This window comes from Lepidothrix coronata, unplaced genomic scaffold (genome assembly GCF_001604755.1).
Source record: "Lepidothrix coronata isolate B3197 unplaced genomic scaffold, Lepidothrix_coronata-1.0 Scaffold118, whole genome shotgun sequence".
NCBI lineage: Eukaryota > Metazoa > Chordata > Aves > Passeriformes > Pipridae > Lepidothrix > Lepidothrix coronata.
Genome location: NW_016690298.1, coordinates 1,082,475 through 1,095,033, shown reverse-complemented (window position 1 = coordinate 1,095,033; position 12,559 = coordinate 1,082,475). Strand labels below are relative to the sequence as shown.

Sequence of the window (12,559 nt, the reverse complement as noted above, 5' to 3'; positions counted from 1 at the left end):
TCTCTCCACGTTGGTGGGGCCCCTCCGCGGGGCACCCCGCCTCGGCGGTGCGGCCCCTTTAAGAGGTGGGGCCAAGCCGTTGCCTTGGAGACGGTGAGGCGTCGGGGGGCCCGGGGCCGGTCCGGCGGGTCGGGGGTGTCGGACCGGGGGTGACACGGGCCGGGGGCTGCACTGCTCCCCCCGGGGTCACGCCTGGAAAGGCACCGCAGTTCGGGGGAGCCACGCCGCCGCCTCACCTGAGGGTCCGGCAGCAGGAGCTCCCAGGCGAGGCATGGAGAGCGGGCAGGAGATCCCGGCCCTCACGGACACGGCTGCCGAGTTCCTGAGCCTCATCGGTGGGTGCCCCCTCCAGCCTCGCCTTTGTCCCCCGCACGTCGTGCCCTGGGGGGTCGTCGGTGCGGGGGATGGGGGGCACCGGGTCCGGCAGGAGAGGGATGGATATTGGCGACTTCAGCAGGATAAATGGGGAGGAGCTCGGCCCATCCTGCGGAGGCGGGGTGGGGAAATGAGGCAGGGAGAGGCCCTGGGCAGGGGTGATGGTCGCTCCGGGAAGGGGTGACCATCCCTCCGTGCAGGGCTGAAGGAGCTGGAGCACTGCCTGTTCGCCGAGACGCTGGCAGTGGTGGGCACAGGGGACCCGCCAAGGGACAAGGCAGAGGGCCAGTGGTGGATGGCAGCCCAGTGGGCACCCTACAGACGGGAAGGTGAGCCAGTGCGGAACTGCATCCTGGTGCAAGCCAGGTTCCGAGGCTGGCAGGATGGCGTGCCTAGATCCAGCACCCTCAAAGGTGAGCCGGGGTGCTTTTGGGTGTCCCCCCCACCTCAGGGCTGGGGCACCCCTGTCTCACCGGCCCCCAGGGCTGGGAATGGGACAGTGCCAGCAAGATTGGCTGAGCATGGCTTTGCTCTGCCAGCCTTTGTGACCCCACAGCTGGAGACCCTGGAGCAGGAGGAGCAGGAGTGCTTGGAGGTGACTGATGTGGTGGTGGCGGTGGCATGTCCCCTTCCCCATGTCCTGTCCCCTGTCCTGGGGTGTGCCCTGCAGTGGTGCCCTCTGGGAGGATATGCCCCATGCAAGGCCACTCTGGGCAGTCTGGTGTCCCCTCCCAGGCTCAGACTCCAGCTCTGTCCCACCAGCCTGGTCCCCATTCCCTACTCTGTGTGGAAGTTGGGGCAGGGAGTTTCCCACAATGCTTCTTATGGGGTACCCTGATTAAAAGCAGTGCTGGGGTGTGCCACCTCAGAAAAAGCGGTGCCCTGGCTCTATCCTCCATCCTGTGCCTTCCGCCCCTCCCACAGCTCAGACCACACCCCACAGAGAAGAGTACCCACATGGTGAGCCACCAGCATGGGATGACTGTCACGAAGACCGTCCAGGAGGGAGAGGTGAGGTCGAAGGCGGGAGATCTCTCCCGTCTGCCCCCCAGATGGGTCACATCAGGGGTGACCCTGTCTCACCAGGGGTGCCCCAGGCTCTGGGGGTTGCTGTCCCTGGGGTCGATGGGGCTGTGGCTTTCCCATGAGGTGGCCAGGTCTCTCCACAGGCAGAGCCACAGTGCCAGAGCTTCTCCTACTGCCAGGCCGAGCTGCGGGGGCTGCTGCTGGAGGGTGCCAGCCTCCTGCTGCTGCGGGTGCTGGCACGCCGGCACACAGTGCCCCCCGGCCTCATCTTCCCAGCCATCGACACCGAGGGCCACCTCTGCACCTCCAGCTACGTGAGCCGCAGCCAGGGGGCCTGTGGGGTTGGGGGGGTCTGGCTCAGGTTGAGAGTGCCAGGGTGGGATGTGGGAGGTGGGAGTGGGCAGAGTGTGGTTGACGGCATGGGAAGGGCACCTGAAGGCAAAGGGGACTCTAAGACAAGGGTGACCCCTGGCTGTGCCCCGCCCAGTCTGCCCTGGGCATCCAGCGTCAGGCAGTGGGCTCTGCAGAGACGGAGGTGTTTGTGATGGAGCGAACCATGCACACCAGCACAGGCGTCTCCACTGTCTGGCAGAGCAGCTTCCTCCCCAATGGGTAAGGGTGAGGGTCTGACTGGGGGCACCCCCAGCCCTGCCAGTCTGGCAGGGACCCAGCATGGGGAGTTCATGGGCTCTCCCCTCTGCAGGCGTTTGGTTCAGATGATGCAGGTTGGCTCCCCAACGCTGATGCTTCTGCAGGATGAGTCCATCCTCAGCAAGTCAGGTACTGGGGCAGGGAGGCTCGTGCCCTTCAGCACGGGCAGCCCCTGCCCACTGTCCAGCAGCTGAGTGGGGAACACCCTGCCCTGCCTTTCTGCTGCCAGGTGGGTTTGAGCCCCAGCTCCCCTTCCCCAAAGAGCCCCTGAACTGGGAGGAGGACATCCAGCTCTGCTCCTGGTTCCTGGACAGGAAGGTGAGATGGGTGGACATGGGAGCAAGGCAACACGGGACTGTGCCAGTCCCCAGCAGGGTCGCCCTGGATGTGCCCAAGGGACACACTATGGGGGGCAGACTGGCCAGCATCCTCCCTCACACCTTCTTATGTGTGGGAAAGGACCCAGGCACCCTGTTCCCCTCACCCTGGCACAGTGCCCAGGGAGATATGCATGTCCATGCCCACCACACCCACCCTGCTGCAGGAGGAGCTGCAACTATCCCATGCTGCCTACCTCCAGCAGCACCCTGAGGTCCGGGCGCTGCTGTCTGACTTCCTTCAGGCCTTGCTGCTCCAGCAGCCCCATGACCCCATCTCCTTCGCTGCAGAATTCTTCACCCACCGGCGGCCCATGGATACCCCCTTTGCCTCCTCTGGGTCTGCCAGCCCTCTCCCCAGCTCCCCACCTGACCACCGTCCAGCTAATGGGGAATAAAGCTGCCAATACTGCCTGTCCCAGTCTTGTTTGCTTTGGGGACACTGAGGCTCAGGGAGGGCAGGTGGTGCCAAGTTGTGTGCTAAAGCCCCACCATGCCATCTGGGTGGGACCCTGTCCCCCTCTCAGCTGTTCTAGCCCTTAGGGCTTAGGGTAGGGGGTGCCTGGGGCATATCCTCAAGCAGAGCCAGACTCACATCCCTATGCCCGCCACTACCTCATGTGTACACCTTGCCCACCTCTCTGTGGGGCACAGCCTGGATGGCAGATGGGTACCCCAGAGAGACAGCTGGAACTAACCAGGCACCCACAGGAGCATCTGAGGTGCTCCCCCTTCCACCTCCACAGCCACGAGGGTCCTGGGGATAAGGTCCCCACTTTTGTTGTCACGGCTTGACAGTGCAGCAACACTGGCACCCCATCTTTGGAGTGAAGGTCCCCACACCCAAGGGTGACAAAAGCACCCTGTACCGCAGAGCTGAGCGCTTCCCCCAGCAGCTGAGGGTGCATTTTGATCTGCTTGTGCAACACATGCCTGCTTCCTCCTCATTTCCACTCCTATGGCATTTCCCCTACTCCCCTGTGGCCAGCCTTGCCTTCCCACTCTGTGAGAAACTGTCCCCTGTCCCCCCGACTGCCCAAGGAGCAGGAGCCCTGGCATGTGATGGAGGGTGACACACAGACAATGCTCCCACGCTCCTGGTGTGGGTGCCTCGTGCGTGCACGTGTGTGTGCGTGGCAAAGAGGAGCAAAGGGGCCTCCTGGCACAGGGTGGGAACCGAGAGTGTGCACATTCATAGCACCCAGCCCCCAACAGCCAGGGGCCCTTTCCCTACCCAGGTCAGCGGGTAGGGAAGGAACACTTCCTTCTCATATCCTCCTCCTCTCCTCCTCGGGGGGGCAGTGGGGAGGGTCCTTTAAAAGCTGGGCAGCAGGCATTACACCCAGTGTTAGGATCAGAGCGCTCCAGCAGCACGTCTGGATCAGCCCCAGCTATGGCATCGCTGGAACCAGGTGAGCCTCACAACACTTGGGTCCCCTTGTGCGTCCTTTCCTCCCTAGACCCCCTTCCCTCCGCCCTGGTACCCCTGATTCCATTCTATCCCCCAGTGGGCACTGTCCCCCCACGCCTGTCCTGGATTCCCCCTCTGCCTCATCCTCTGTTCCCCGAAGTCCACCTGTGATTCAACCACATTCCCAGGATGTGGGTGGGCTGGGGAGGGGGAGTTAGGACCAGTACAAGCCTCTTGTCCCCACTCCATGCCCACCCAGCAGCAGGACCCTGAGCAGGATTCCCTCCTGCCCAGAAACACACTTGGTTCTTGGACTGGTGAAGACTGGGCTGGGAGCAAGCATTTTAGGGACATCTGAGCTAGAGGTGGCATCTGACCCCTTTGGGTAGCCACTGACAGATCTCATATAGCCACCATCATGGCCCCCTTGGAAAAATGGTGTTTGTACCTCACAGGACTCACCAAGTGGGGTCAGGTGGGACTGGAGAAAGCTAGTGCCAGAGCTGCCAGTCCACCAGTGTCCTTGTCCCCCTGGCAGGCTGCCACCTCCCCTCCTCCTTTTCCTTGCCCTACCAGGCCTCACTGGGTCCCTGAACCATGGCCAAGCGCAGAGTCACAGCACTGGCGGGAAGCACCCTGGCACTCAGGACCAGACCTACCTGGATGAGCTCATCAGCATCCCCAAGGGCAGCGGGGTAGGCGCTGCCAGGCTGGCACCTCTGTCTGAGGGTGGGAAGGTGGGGCAGGGTCCAGTGCTGCAGGGAGCTGGAGGTGGGAAGGCAAAGGGCCACCACAGCAGGGGAGATGTATCTTGGACATGCCCTGGGAACATGCCCTCAGCATCCCCAGACCTGGCTCAGGCAAGTCTGAGTGTTTCCAGACCTGTTTTTCCAGATGGAGAAACTGAGGCATGGGGTGAGGAGCTATCCAGCCATAGGAATCACCCCTGCTCACACACCTCGTGGGCCACCGGTGGGTGAGCCCAGTGGGGCTCCCCAGGCTGACTGCACCCCACCAATCCTCCCATCCCCGTCCTGGGGTGGTGGAACAGAGAAGGGGGAAGGAATAGGGTTCCCCTATCAGGAGGGGTAGTGAAAGCAGAGCTTTGCAGTGGGATCCCACGGGATGCAATTAACGGTGTCTGACAACCCTGCAACCCCCCTGCAAATCACTGTCCAACCTGTCCCCGGGTGGGATGGAGGGGCTCACTGCCCTTACAGCACTACTGCTAACAGAGAGAGACCGGAGGCAGCACTTCCCCCCACTCCAAACTGTCGGAGAAATGTTCTCCATGTGCCAAATGCATGCGTGTGGGCAGCACTGGGTTAAAGGGGACTGGATGTGCAACTGGGAGACACTGGGCTTGAAGAGGAGCTCCTGGCTCTGACTTGCTGCCTTGTCCCAGTCGGGGTTCAGCTTTAAGAAACTCTGGGCTTTCACTGGTCCCGGCTTCCTCATGAGCATCGCCTACCTGGACCCGGGCAACGTGGAGTCGGACCTGCAGTGTGGAGCAGTGGCAGGGTTCAAGGTGAGCCCTGGGCCCCCTGACTTTGGGATCAGGAAGTAGGCAGGGGTTTCGTAACCTCTCCCGTGCCAACGGCCGTCCAGTACCATGGCTGCTGGCTTCCCCAGCCCGGGAGTGGGAAGCACATGGGGGGCCCTTGGCACTATGGGAGGGCACCCAGGGGTGTCAGAGGAACACCCCTCTGACTGGGCTGGGAGATCACCTCCACCCCCTCTCTTCCCTGCATTCCCTGGGCTGGTTGAGCTACGGACCGGACCGTCGGGCGGCCAAATCCTGGCCAGTACCCAGTCCCTGTTGCCTCCCTCCCTCCTTCCTACCCTCCCAGCTGCTGTGGGTGCTGCTGTGGGCCACTGTCCTGGGGCTGCTGTGCCAGCGCCTGGCCATCCGGCTGGGCGTGGTGACTGGGAAGGACCTGGGCGAGATTTGCTACCTCTATTACCCCAAGGTGAGCAGCCACGGGGAGCCCCCTGGGATCACAGTCTGAGGGGACCTTGCGCTTGGGATGGTGACAGTCCTAGCAGGGACTTGGGAGGCTGGAGAGGAGCAGGAAGATGCTGCGAGAGCCCTGCCTCTCCCAGGGGCTCCCCAAAGCCCCCCAAGCCCCGGTGCCCCCCATTTGGTGCCCACACCCCTGCAGTACAGGAGCCCGGGGAGGGGGGGAGCTACCTCGGTGTCCTGGTCCGACCTGGGGACATATGAGAGCGTCCCCCGCGGGGGGTGAGCCCAAGCGTCAGGGCAGCGACTCGCTACCGAGACGCGGTTCGAGCCTGGGCGAGTTGGGGCAGGAAACTGTGGGGGCTCGAGGGGAGGGATCACATGGCGAAGGAGGGGAGGAGCTCAGGGTCCCTTTTAGGCGTCAGGATCCTGCTGGTGGGTGGAACGAACGAGGAGATGTTGGCTGAATGACAGGCCCCCAAAAGGAGGATGCATCCCTCTGCCCTGCGCCCCCCCCCTTGAAGCATCATCTCCAGACAGCTGGGTCCTATCCTCAACTCCCACTGGGGCAGGGATGGGGATGGGGGTGCAGGCTGAGATTTAGCATTCATCTTTCACCCTGAGATTGTCGTGTGAGAAACTAAGAGGCATCTCCTGGGGTTCCCATGTTGTTCTGGGTGGCCTGCCACAGCCTGGGGACAGGGATTTCCACCCAGGATGCTGTGCCAGCTCACCCAGGGCCAAGCCACACTGTGGGCTCAGACACCTCATGGTGCCCTGGCCCTTCCAGGTGCCCCGTGTGCTGCTCTGGCTCATGATGGAGATCGCCATCATTGGCTCTGACATGCAGGAGGTGATCGGGACAGCCATTGCTTTCAGCCTGCTCTCAGCTGGCCGGTGAGCCTCCCCATGGGGATCCCCTAGCCTCCTCCACGGCCCCACTCCACAGAGGGGCATGTATCTAATCCCCCCCCTTGCCATCCTGCAGCATTCCTCTCTGGGGTGGGGTCCTCATCACCGTTGTAGACACCCTCTTCTTCCTCTTCCTCGATAAGTACGGTGAGTGCCAGGGTGGGGGGGATGGGGTTACACTCACCCAGGCAGCCCTGGTGCCAATGTGACACCAGTGTCCCCTGCTCCATCCCACCCCATCTCTTGACCCCTCTAGGGCTCCGCAAACTGGAGGCTTTCTTTGGCCTCCTCATCACCATCATGGCCCTGACCTTCGGCTACGAGGTGAAGGGGGAGCTGGGCACAACCCTTTTCCTGCAGGGTACTGGCAAGGGACCCCCATGTGGGGTGTTCCCACTGGTACCTGCCTGCAGCAGGAGGGTGGCAGCTCACAGTGACCCTTCCCACTGACCCCCAGTACGTGGTGGTGAGGCCAGTGCAGGTGAAAGTGTTGAAGGGCATTTTCCTGCCCTACTGCCTGGGCTGTGGGCGAGAGGAGCTGCTGCAGGCCGTGGGCATTGTTGGCGCCATCATTATGCCCCATAACATCTTCCTCCACTCCTCCTTGGTCAAGGTGAGACCAAGATACTGCCATGGGCACTGCCCCCCCGGTGGGGGGACACTTGGTGGGGACCAGCTGGTCTTGGCTGCACAACAGGGCCGCTCCACTGACCCTGTGACACTCATGTCACTACCATGCCCAGACACGGGCAATCGACCGATCCAAGAAGCAGGCAGTGCAGGAGGCCAACATGTATTTCCTGACTGAGTCCTGTCTGGCCCTCTTCGTCTCCTTCCTCATCAACCTCTTTGTCATGGCTGTCTTTGGCGAGGCTTTCTACCGCCAGCGAAACGAGGACGTGGTGAGTGTCACCTTGTGCCCACAGGGAGGTGACAGCTGTGCCCAGCTGTGGAGATGGGCAGGGCAATCATCCCTTAGAGAATGGATATTCTCTGAGACACGGGTGTGGGGGTCCCCCCGTGTCTGTGGGGCCACTGGGTGGCTGTCACGCTTGTGCCTGCCGTGCCTTGCAGCACAACAAGTGCATCAACAGCAGCATCAGCCACTATGCCGACATTTTCCCTGCCAACAACGAGACAGTCTCTGTGGATATCTACCAGGGGGTGAGTGGCACCAGGCTGTACCCAGTGAGCATCCATTCCCATTCGGGGGACACATTACTCCCCCCACCGACTCCTGGGGATGGGGGCTATTGCAATCCCCCTGAAAAGCTGGGAGCTGATGGGGATGCCTGGAGTGGGGGACACTTTGGGGTGCCCACTGGAGCGTCCTCACATAGGGTGTCATCCTGGGCTGCTATTTCGGGGCAGCGGCATTGTACATCTGGGCCATTGGGATCCTGGCAGCAGGACAGAGTTCCACGATGACTGGGACTTATGCTGGGCAGTTCGTCATGGAGGTGAGAGACAGGGATCTTGGCCCTTGCTCCCACACGGAGCAGCTGGGAGCACGGGAATCACAGGTGGCCCCTGGGTGGGAGGTTCTATGGGCAGCACATTCCCCCAAAGAGTATTGAGAAGTGTTAATTGCCCCCCATTCCTGCAGGGAGCCGGGCATGGAGCATTTCCCACCTGGTGGGTGGCAGCTTGCTAGCACCAGTGTCCCTCGTCCCTAGGAGGAGGGATGGGAACAGTGCCCACCCACTTCACTGCATTGCCACCCCCGCCCCCTGTGACACTCTGTGGTGCCCCACGAAGTGCTTCCCTAATTAGATCCTCTGTTAATGAGCTGGAGCTGACACCTAGTGGGGCCCGGCAGCCCTGCAAGGGGCCAATCAGCACAGAGAAGGGGGCAATGCCCCCCATGTTCCTCCCAGCCAGTGTCTGGGGATCACCCTGACACGGTGCCTCAGGCATGGCGAGGGTGCAAGTTTTGCCGTGTCCCAGGGCTTCCTGCAGCTCCGCTGGTCTCGCTTCGCCCGCGTGCTCTTCACCCGCTCCTTTGCCATCCTGCCCACCGTTTTTGTGGCCACTTTCAAGGATGTCAGCCACCTCACAGGCATGAATGACCTGCTCAACGTCCTGCAGAGCATCCTGGTAAGGGGGAGGGAAGGCATCACCTGCTCCCAAACACCCCAGCCTGGTGGCCATGCGCCCCTCATCTGCCTCTCCTTCCAGCTGCCCTTCGCTGTCCTGCCTGTCCTCACCTTCACCAGCCTGCACCCACTCATGCAGGACTTCACCAACAGCCTGTGAGTGCCAGGGCAAGGGGAGGCACAGAGGGGGGCAGAGTGGGGCACTCCAGCTGCAGGTCTGTCCCTTTGGCCCATCCTGGCCCCCTCAACCATGCCACAGGGGCAATTAGTGTATGGACGTTGGAGGGGTATGTTCATTTCCACCTGCCCAGGGCAGACAAAGTGGAACAGACCCTGTCATCACCCTCTCCATCCTTCTCCCAATGGCTCTTGGGCACGCCTGGGTCCTCAGCATCCTCCTGGCACTCCCAGCCCTGGAGTTGGAGGATGGATGAAGCCCACACCAAAAGCCCTGGGGTGGGAGTGAAATATAGCTGTGGGGTGCAGAGATGTCCCAGTTGGGGTCTTGCTCACCTACAAACCCAGTTTCCCCAGCCATCTGTGCACAGCGGCACACGGGGTGGGGGCCCTGCCCTGGCGCTGATGCCCACTGCCCTGCCCTCAGCCCAGGGAAGGTGCTGATGACCCTCATCACGGGACTGGTCTGTGCCATCAACATCTACTTTGTGGTGGACTTTCTGCCGACGCTGCAGGGCCTGGAGTACCACATCCCCCTGGGCCTGCTGCTGGCTGCCTATGTAGCTTTCATCGCCTACCTGGTAGGGCTGGCACCGCGGGATGGGCAGGGAGAGCATCCCTGGTAGGTGCCCATTAACCTGTCCTCTTTGCCCCTGCAGATCTGGACATGTAGCATCGCACACGGAGCCCGGTTCCTGGCCCGGGGCCACCACAGCCACTTCAATTTTGGTGTCACCCTCGACTCGTCAGCCCTGACAGGGACCCGGTGACAGAGCCCTTCCATGCTCACTGTCTCCCTGTACCTGCCCAGCACGGCCTCCTCACATCGGACACTGATTTGCTGACACTCCAAGGCCAGGGATGATGTTCTGGCCAGCGATGCACCCAGCAAGAAAGGGGTTAACACTTGGACAGACCTCCCCTCAAGTTTTTAGAGCCCAGCCCCCTCTCCCCCCAGTTCAGGGGTGCTGGTCCAGGCTGGATGCGAGCGGGGGCGGGGGGAATAGCAGCGAGAGGTGCCCCCATCCCTTGGCACAGACGCTTCGCTGAATGAGCCGCGTCGGAGACCTCCCTTGCTCATTACTGCCGGGAACCGCCGGCCCCCGGGACCGCTAATTACCGCCGGAGACCGCTAATCACCGCTGGGGACCGCTAATCACCGCCTGGGACAGATAACCATCCCCACCACCGGCGGGGCGAGCCCAGGGACCGGCTCCAGCCCCACGGGGGGCTCCGAAACTCGGGGACAGGAGGGCGGCTGATAAATGACGTGTTTGTAGCCCGGCCTCGGCCTCGCTGTTGCTGCGCGGCCCTGAGGCGGGCTGGGGACCCTTTCGGCTTCTCCGTATCCCGGGGACGGCCCCTCTGCCCCGGGCGAGGTCGCCCACGCGTGGCCGTGGGGGCGGAGGGAGACTCAGCGCCAGCCCTTTGCATTCCCCCGGGGGGAGCGGGGCGGTGGGGGGGTCCCACCGTGCCCTCCCCGCCCCGGATGCCCCGTTTCCCGCCTGCCGGTACCGCCGGATACGGATGCGGGGCCGCTCGGGCCCTCCCCGGGAGCGGCCGTCGCCCCCTGCCCCGGTCCCTACCGCGGGTGGGGGGGTCCCGCCGCGCTTCGCCCCCCGCCGCGGTCCGCACTTGTGAGACGCTCCCTGGCTGTTTCAAGGCTCCCCCTTCTCCCCAGCACCCCCCCACACCCCAAAATCCCGCTTCTCGATCCAGGCCGGCCGGGAGGTGGAGAGGGGGTTTGGGGGAACCGAACATCCCCCGCCCCACGCACACACACACACACAATGTCCCCCACTCCGGGAAGGGACACCCCCCCCCCTTCCACCCCCCAACCTCCGCTCCCGGGGGCCGCGCTTGTTTATGTGAAGAATTTCCCCTTCCTTAAAAGGGCGATGGCAGCAGAGGTGGGGCGGTGCCTCCCCCCCGGCCTCCGCGTTGGCCCGGCCTCTGGTTTCTTGAAGGAGGGGCCAAGGCTGTGGGGCCCACCGAAAGGCGGGGGGGAGCCCCCGCCTCAAAGGGTGCAGCCGATCCAGTCACTGGAGGAGGAGTGGGGACCATTGCCCCAGCCATGGTGATTGCAGGAGACACCCCTTGCCCGGGGTTTATACGCCCAGAGATGGAGACCTAGAGAGACCATCAAAAGCAGGGGGGTATCGGGGTGGCCCTTAGCGGGCATAAGGCTGAGGATGGCTGGGGTCTGCGGGTGCAGGGGCCAGCCCCGCGGCTCGTTTGAGGAGCAGGGGGGTTCGCAGGGCTGTGCCTCTGGGGTTTGTTCTTCTCCAGGTGGGACCCTCAGCCCCAGGTATCCCTCTGCCCAGAGGCACTTGCTTTCACCCAGCTCTCAGCAGGGGGTGTCCCACCCCAGAACCCCTCTGTGGCCCTCTGGCCGTGGGGCAGAGCTCCCATAGCCGTGGATAGCTGGGAGAACAGGGGACAGCATCTGGGACCCCAGACTGGGGGCAGTGAGGTGGCACAGAGGGGTCCTTCAGTGCCAGGTTGGTGGGAGCCTGGGGCTTTTCTGCTCCGTGGCTGCAGCCCAAACAATCCAACTGGGCTCTGCCTGCTCCTGACCTGGGCTGAGCGTGCAGATGAGGCCCCTGTTCCCAGTCTGTCCCACAGCCCCCGGATGGGGACATTATGTCCTTGAGCTCCCCAGCTGTCCAATCTACCCCTGACCAGGCAGAGGACCTAGAAACGATGCTCCAGCTGCCGCTGCAGGCATTGGTCAAGAGACTTTCCTAATTGCACTAATTGGACGACACGCAAGGTTCGTCAGGGTTCATCAGAGAAGAAAGAGGAGCTTGTGGCCAAAGGGACGGGGGTCCTGTAGACGACAGCGTGTGGCCTCTGCAGCTGTCCCCCCTGCGAGCAGCATTCCCCAGCAGCCCAGCCCAGCCAGGCACTGGGGATGAGGCAGGCATCGTGTGTAGCTCCACCTGGGATAAAGGAACACACGGATCAGGCCAAAATAAAAAGAGAAAGCAGCACAGCTTCTTTTTTCTGCTTCCTGCTGCCGAGCAGGTGGGCAGTGCTGGGCACCTGGCATGGGAAATGGCTGTCTCCCTGCCCAGCGCAGGAGGGGCACTGAAACTGAGGCATGAGCGCTGCCCGCTGTCAGAGCTGGTGGAGGAGGTGGCAGGATGCGATGTCCTGGTTCCCAGCAGCAGTCCAGTCCCTGCCACAGCTTCCCGTGGCTCGTGGTGTCGGGATGCGACACGTGGAGCCGGGAGCGTGGGGACCGCAGGTGTGGACCGGGTTTTGCATTGGCAGAGTCCCGCCCGCCCCACAGCATCCCAGTTCTCTGTGGGAGACCTCCCAGTGCCAGACCCCATTTTCCAGTTGGGTCACCTGTGGGCATGGGTTGCGTCCCCTTGTGCCCCACGCTGGACGAGTCCCCTCCCAACCGCGTTTCCCAGCGGCTGCTCTCACTGTGCCATGTCGGCCCAGCCCCGGGGCTGAGCCGGGCAGAGTGGGGCCCAGGGTGTGCAGCTGCCAGCATCGCTGCCTCGCCAGTGCCCCTGATCTGTCCCGAGCCGAAAAGAGGTCTTTCAGCCCCTGGAGTTCCCAA

The 12,559-nt window shown here is 63.0% G+C and overlaps 2 protein-coding genes across 6 annotated transcripts; both read left to right on the top strand.

Moving 5' to 3' along the window:
• The first annotated feature begins 72 nt into the window (after positions 1 to 72).
• CATIP (ciliogenesis associated TTC17 interacting protein) lies at positions 73 to 2,845 on the top strand. 3 transcript variants are annotated; one of them, XM_017825289.1, is made up of 9 exons: positions 73 to 335; positions 576 to 788; positions 915 to 970; positions 1,300 to 1,386; positions 1,533 to 1,715; positions 1,889 to 2,013; positions 2,105 to 2,181; positions 2,282 to 2,370; positions 2,675 to 2,845. In XM_017825289.1, exons 1-9 carry the CDS (start codon positions 272 to 274, stop codon positions 2,825 to 2,827), a joined length of 1,047 nt encoding a protein of 348 aa, XP_017680778.1. In that variant the 5' UTR covers positions 73 to 271; the 3' UTR covers positions 2,828 to 2,845. The 3 variants fall into 3 exon arrangements, with proteins under 3 accessions (XP_017680778.1, XP_017680776.1, XP_017680777.1); XM_017825287.1 differs by having other exon boundaries at positions 74 to 335; positions 2,597 to 2,838; XM_017825288.1 differs by having other exon boundaries at positions 75 to 335; positions 1,545 to 1,715; positions 2,597 to 2,838.
• An 829-nt stretch (positions 2,846 to 3,674) lies between these two features.
• Positions 3,675 to 10,249, top strand: SLC11A1 (solute carrier family 11 member 1). 3 transcript variants are annotated; one of them, XM_017825284.1, is made up of 15 exons: positions 3,675 to 3,841; positions 4,417 to 4,535; positions 5,246 to 5,368; positions 5,691 to 5,810; positions 6,591 to 6,697; positions 6,789 to 6,859; positions 6,969 to 7,036; positions 7,170 to 7,325; positions 7,456 to 7,614; positions 7,787 to 7,876; positions 8,053 to 8,172; positions 8,660 to 8,809; positions 8,891 to 8,964; positions 9,413 to 9,566; positions 9,645 to 10,249. In XM_017825284.1, exons 1-15 carry the CDS (start codon positions 3,823 to 3,825, stop codon positions 9,753 to 9,755), a joined length of 1,641 nt encoding a protein of 546 aa, XP_017680773.1. In that variant the 5' UTR covers positions 3,675 to 3,822; the 3' UTR covers positions 9,756 to 10,249. The 3 variants fall into 3 exon arrangements, with proteins under 3 accessions (XP_017680773.1, XP_017680771.1, XP_017680772.1); XM_017825282.1 differs by lacking the exon at positions 9,413 to 9,566 and having other exon boundaries at positions 3,735 to 3,841; XM_017825283.1 differs by lacking the exons at positions 8,891 to 8,964; positions 9,413 to 9,566 and having other exon boundaries at positions 3,735 to 3,841.
• Positions 10,250 to 12,559: the final 2,310 nt, after the last annotated feature.

Excerpts from the sequence above, each read along its gene's own strand:
- CATIP (XM_017825287.1), top strand. The coding sequence starts at position 272 with ATGGAGAGCGGGCAGGAGATCCCGGCCCTCACGGACACGGCTGCCGAG. Across the intron at positions 2,014-2,104 it reads AGCAGCTTCCTCCCCAATGG|GCGTTTGGTTCAGATGATGC; the intron begins GTAAGGGTGAGG and ends TCCCCTCTGCAG. Across the intron at positions 2,371-2,596 it reads CCTGGTTCCTGGACAGGAAG|GAGGAGCTGCAACTATCCCA; the intron begins GTGAGATGGGTG and ends ACCCTGCTGCAG.
- SLC11A1 (XM_017825284.1), top strand. Across the intron at positions 7,877-8,052 it reads CTGTGGATATCTACCAGGGG|GGTGTCATCCTGGGCTGCTA; the intron begins GTGAGTGGCACC and ends GTCCTCACATAG. Across the intron at positions 8,810-8,890 it reads ACGTCCTGCAGAGCATCCTG|CTGCCCTTCGCTGTCCTGCC; the intron begins GTAAGGGGGAGG and ends CTCTCCTTCCAG.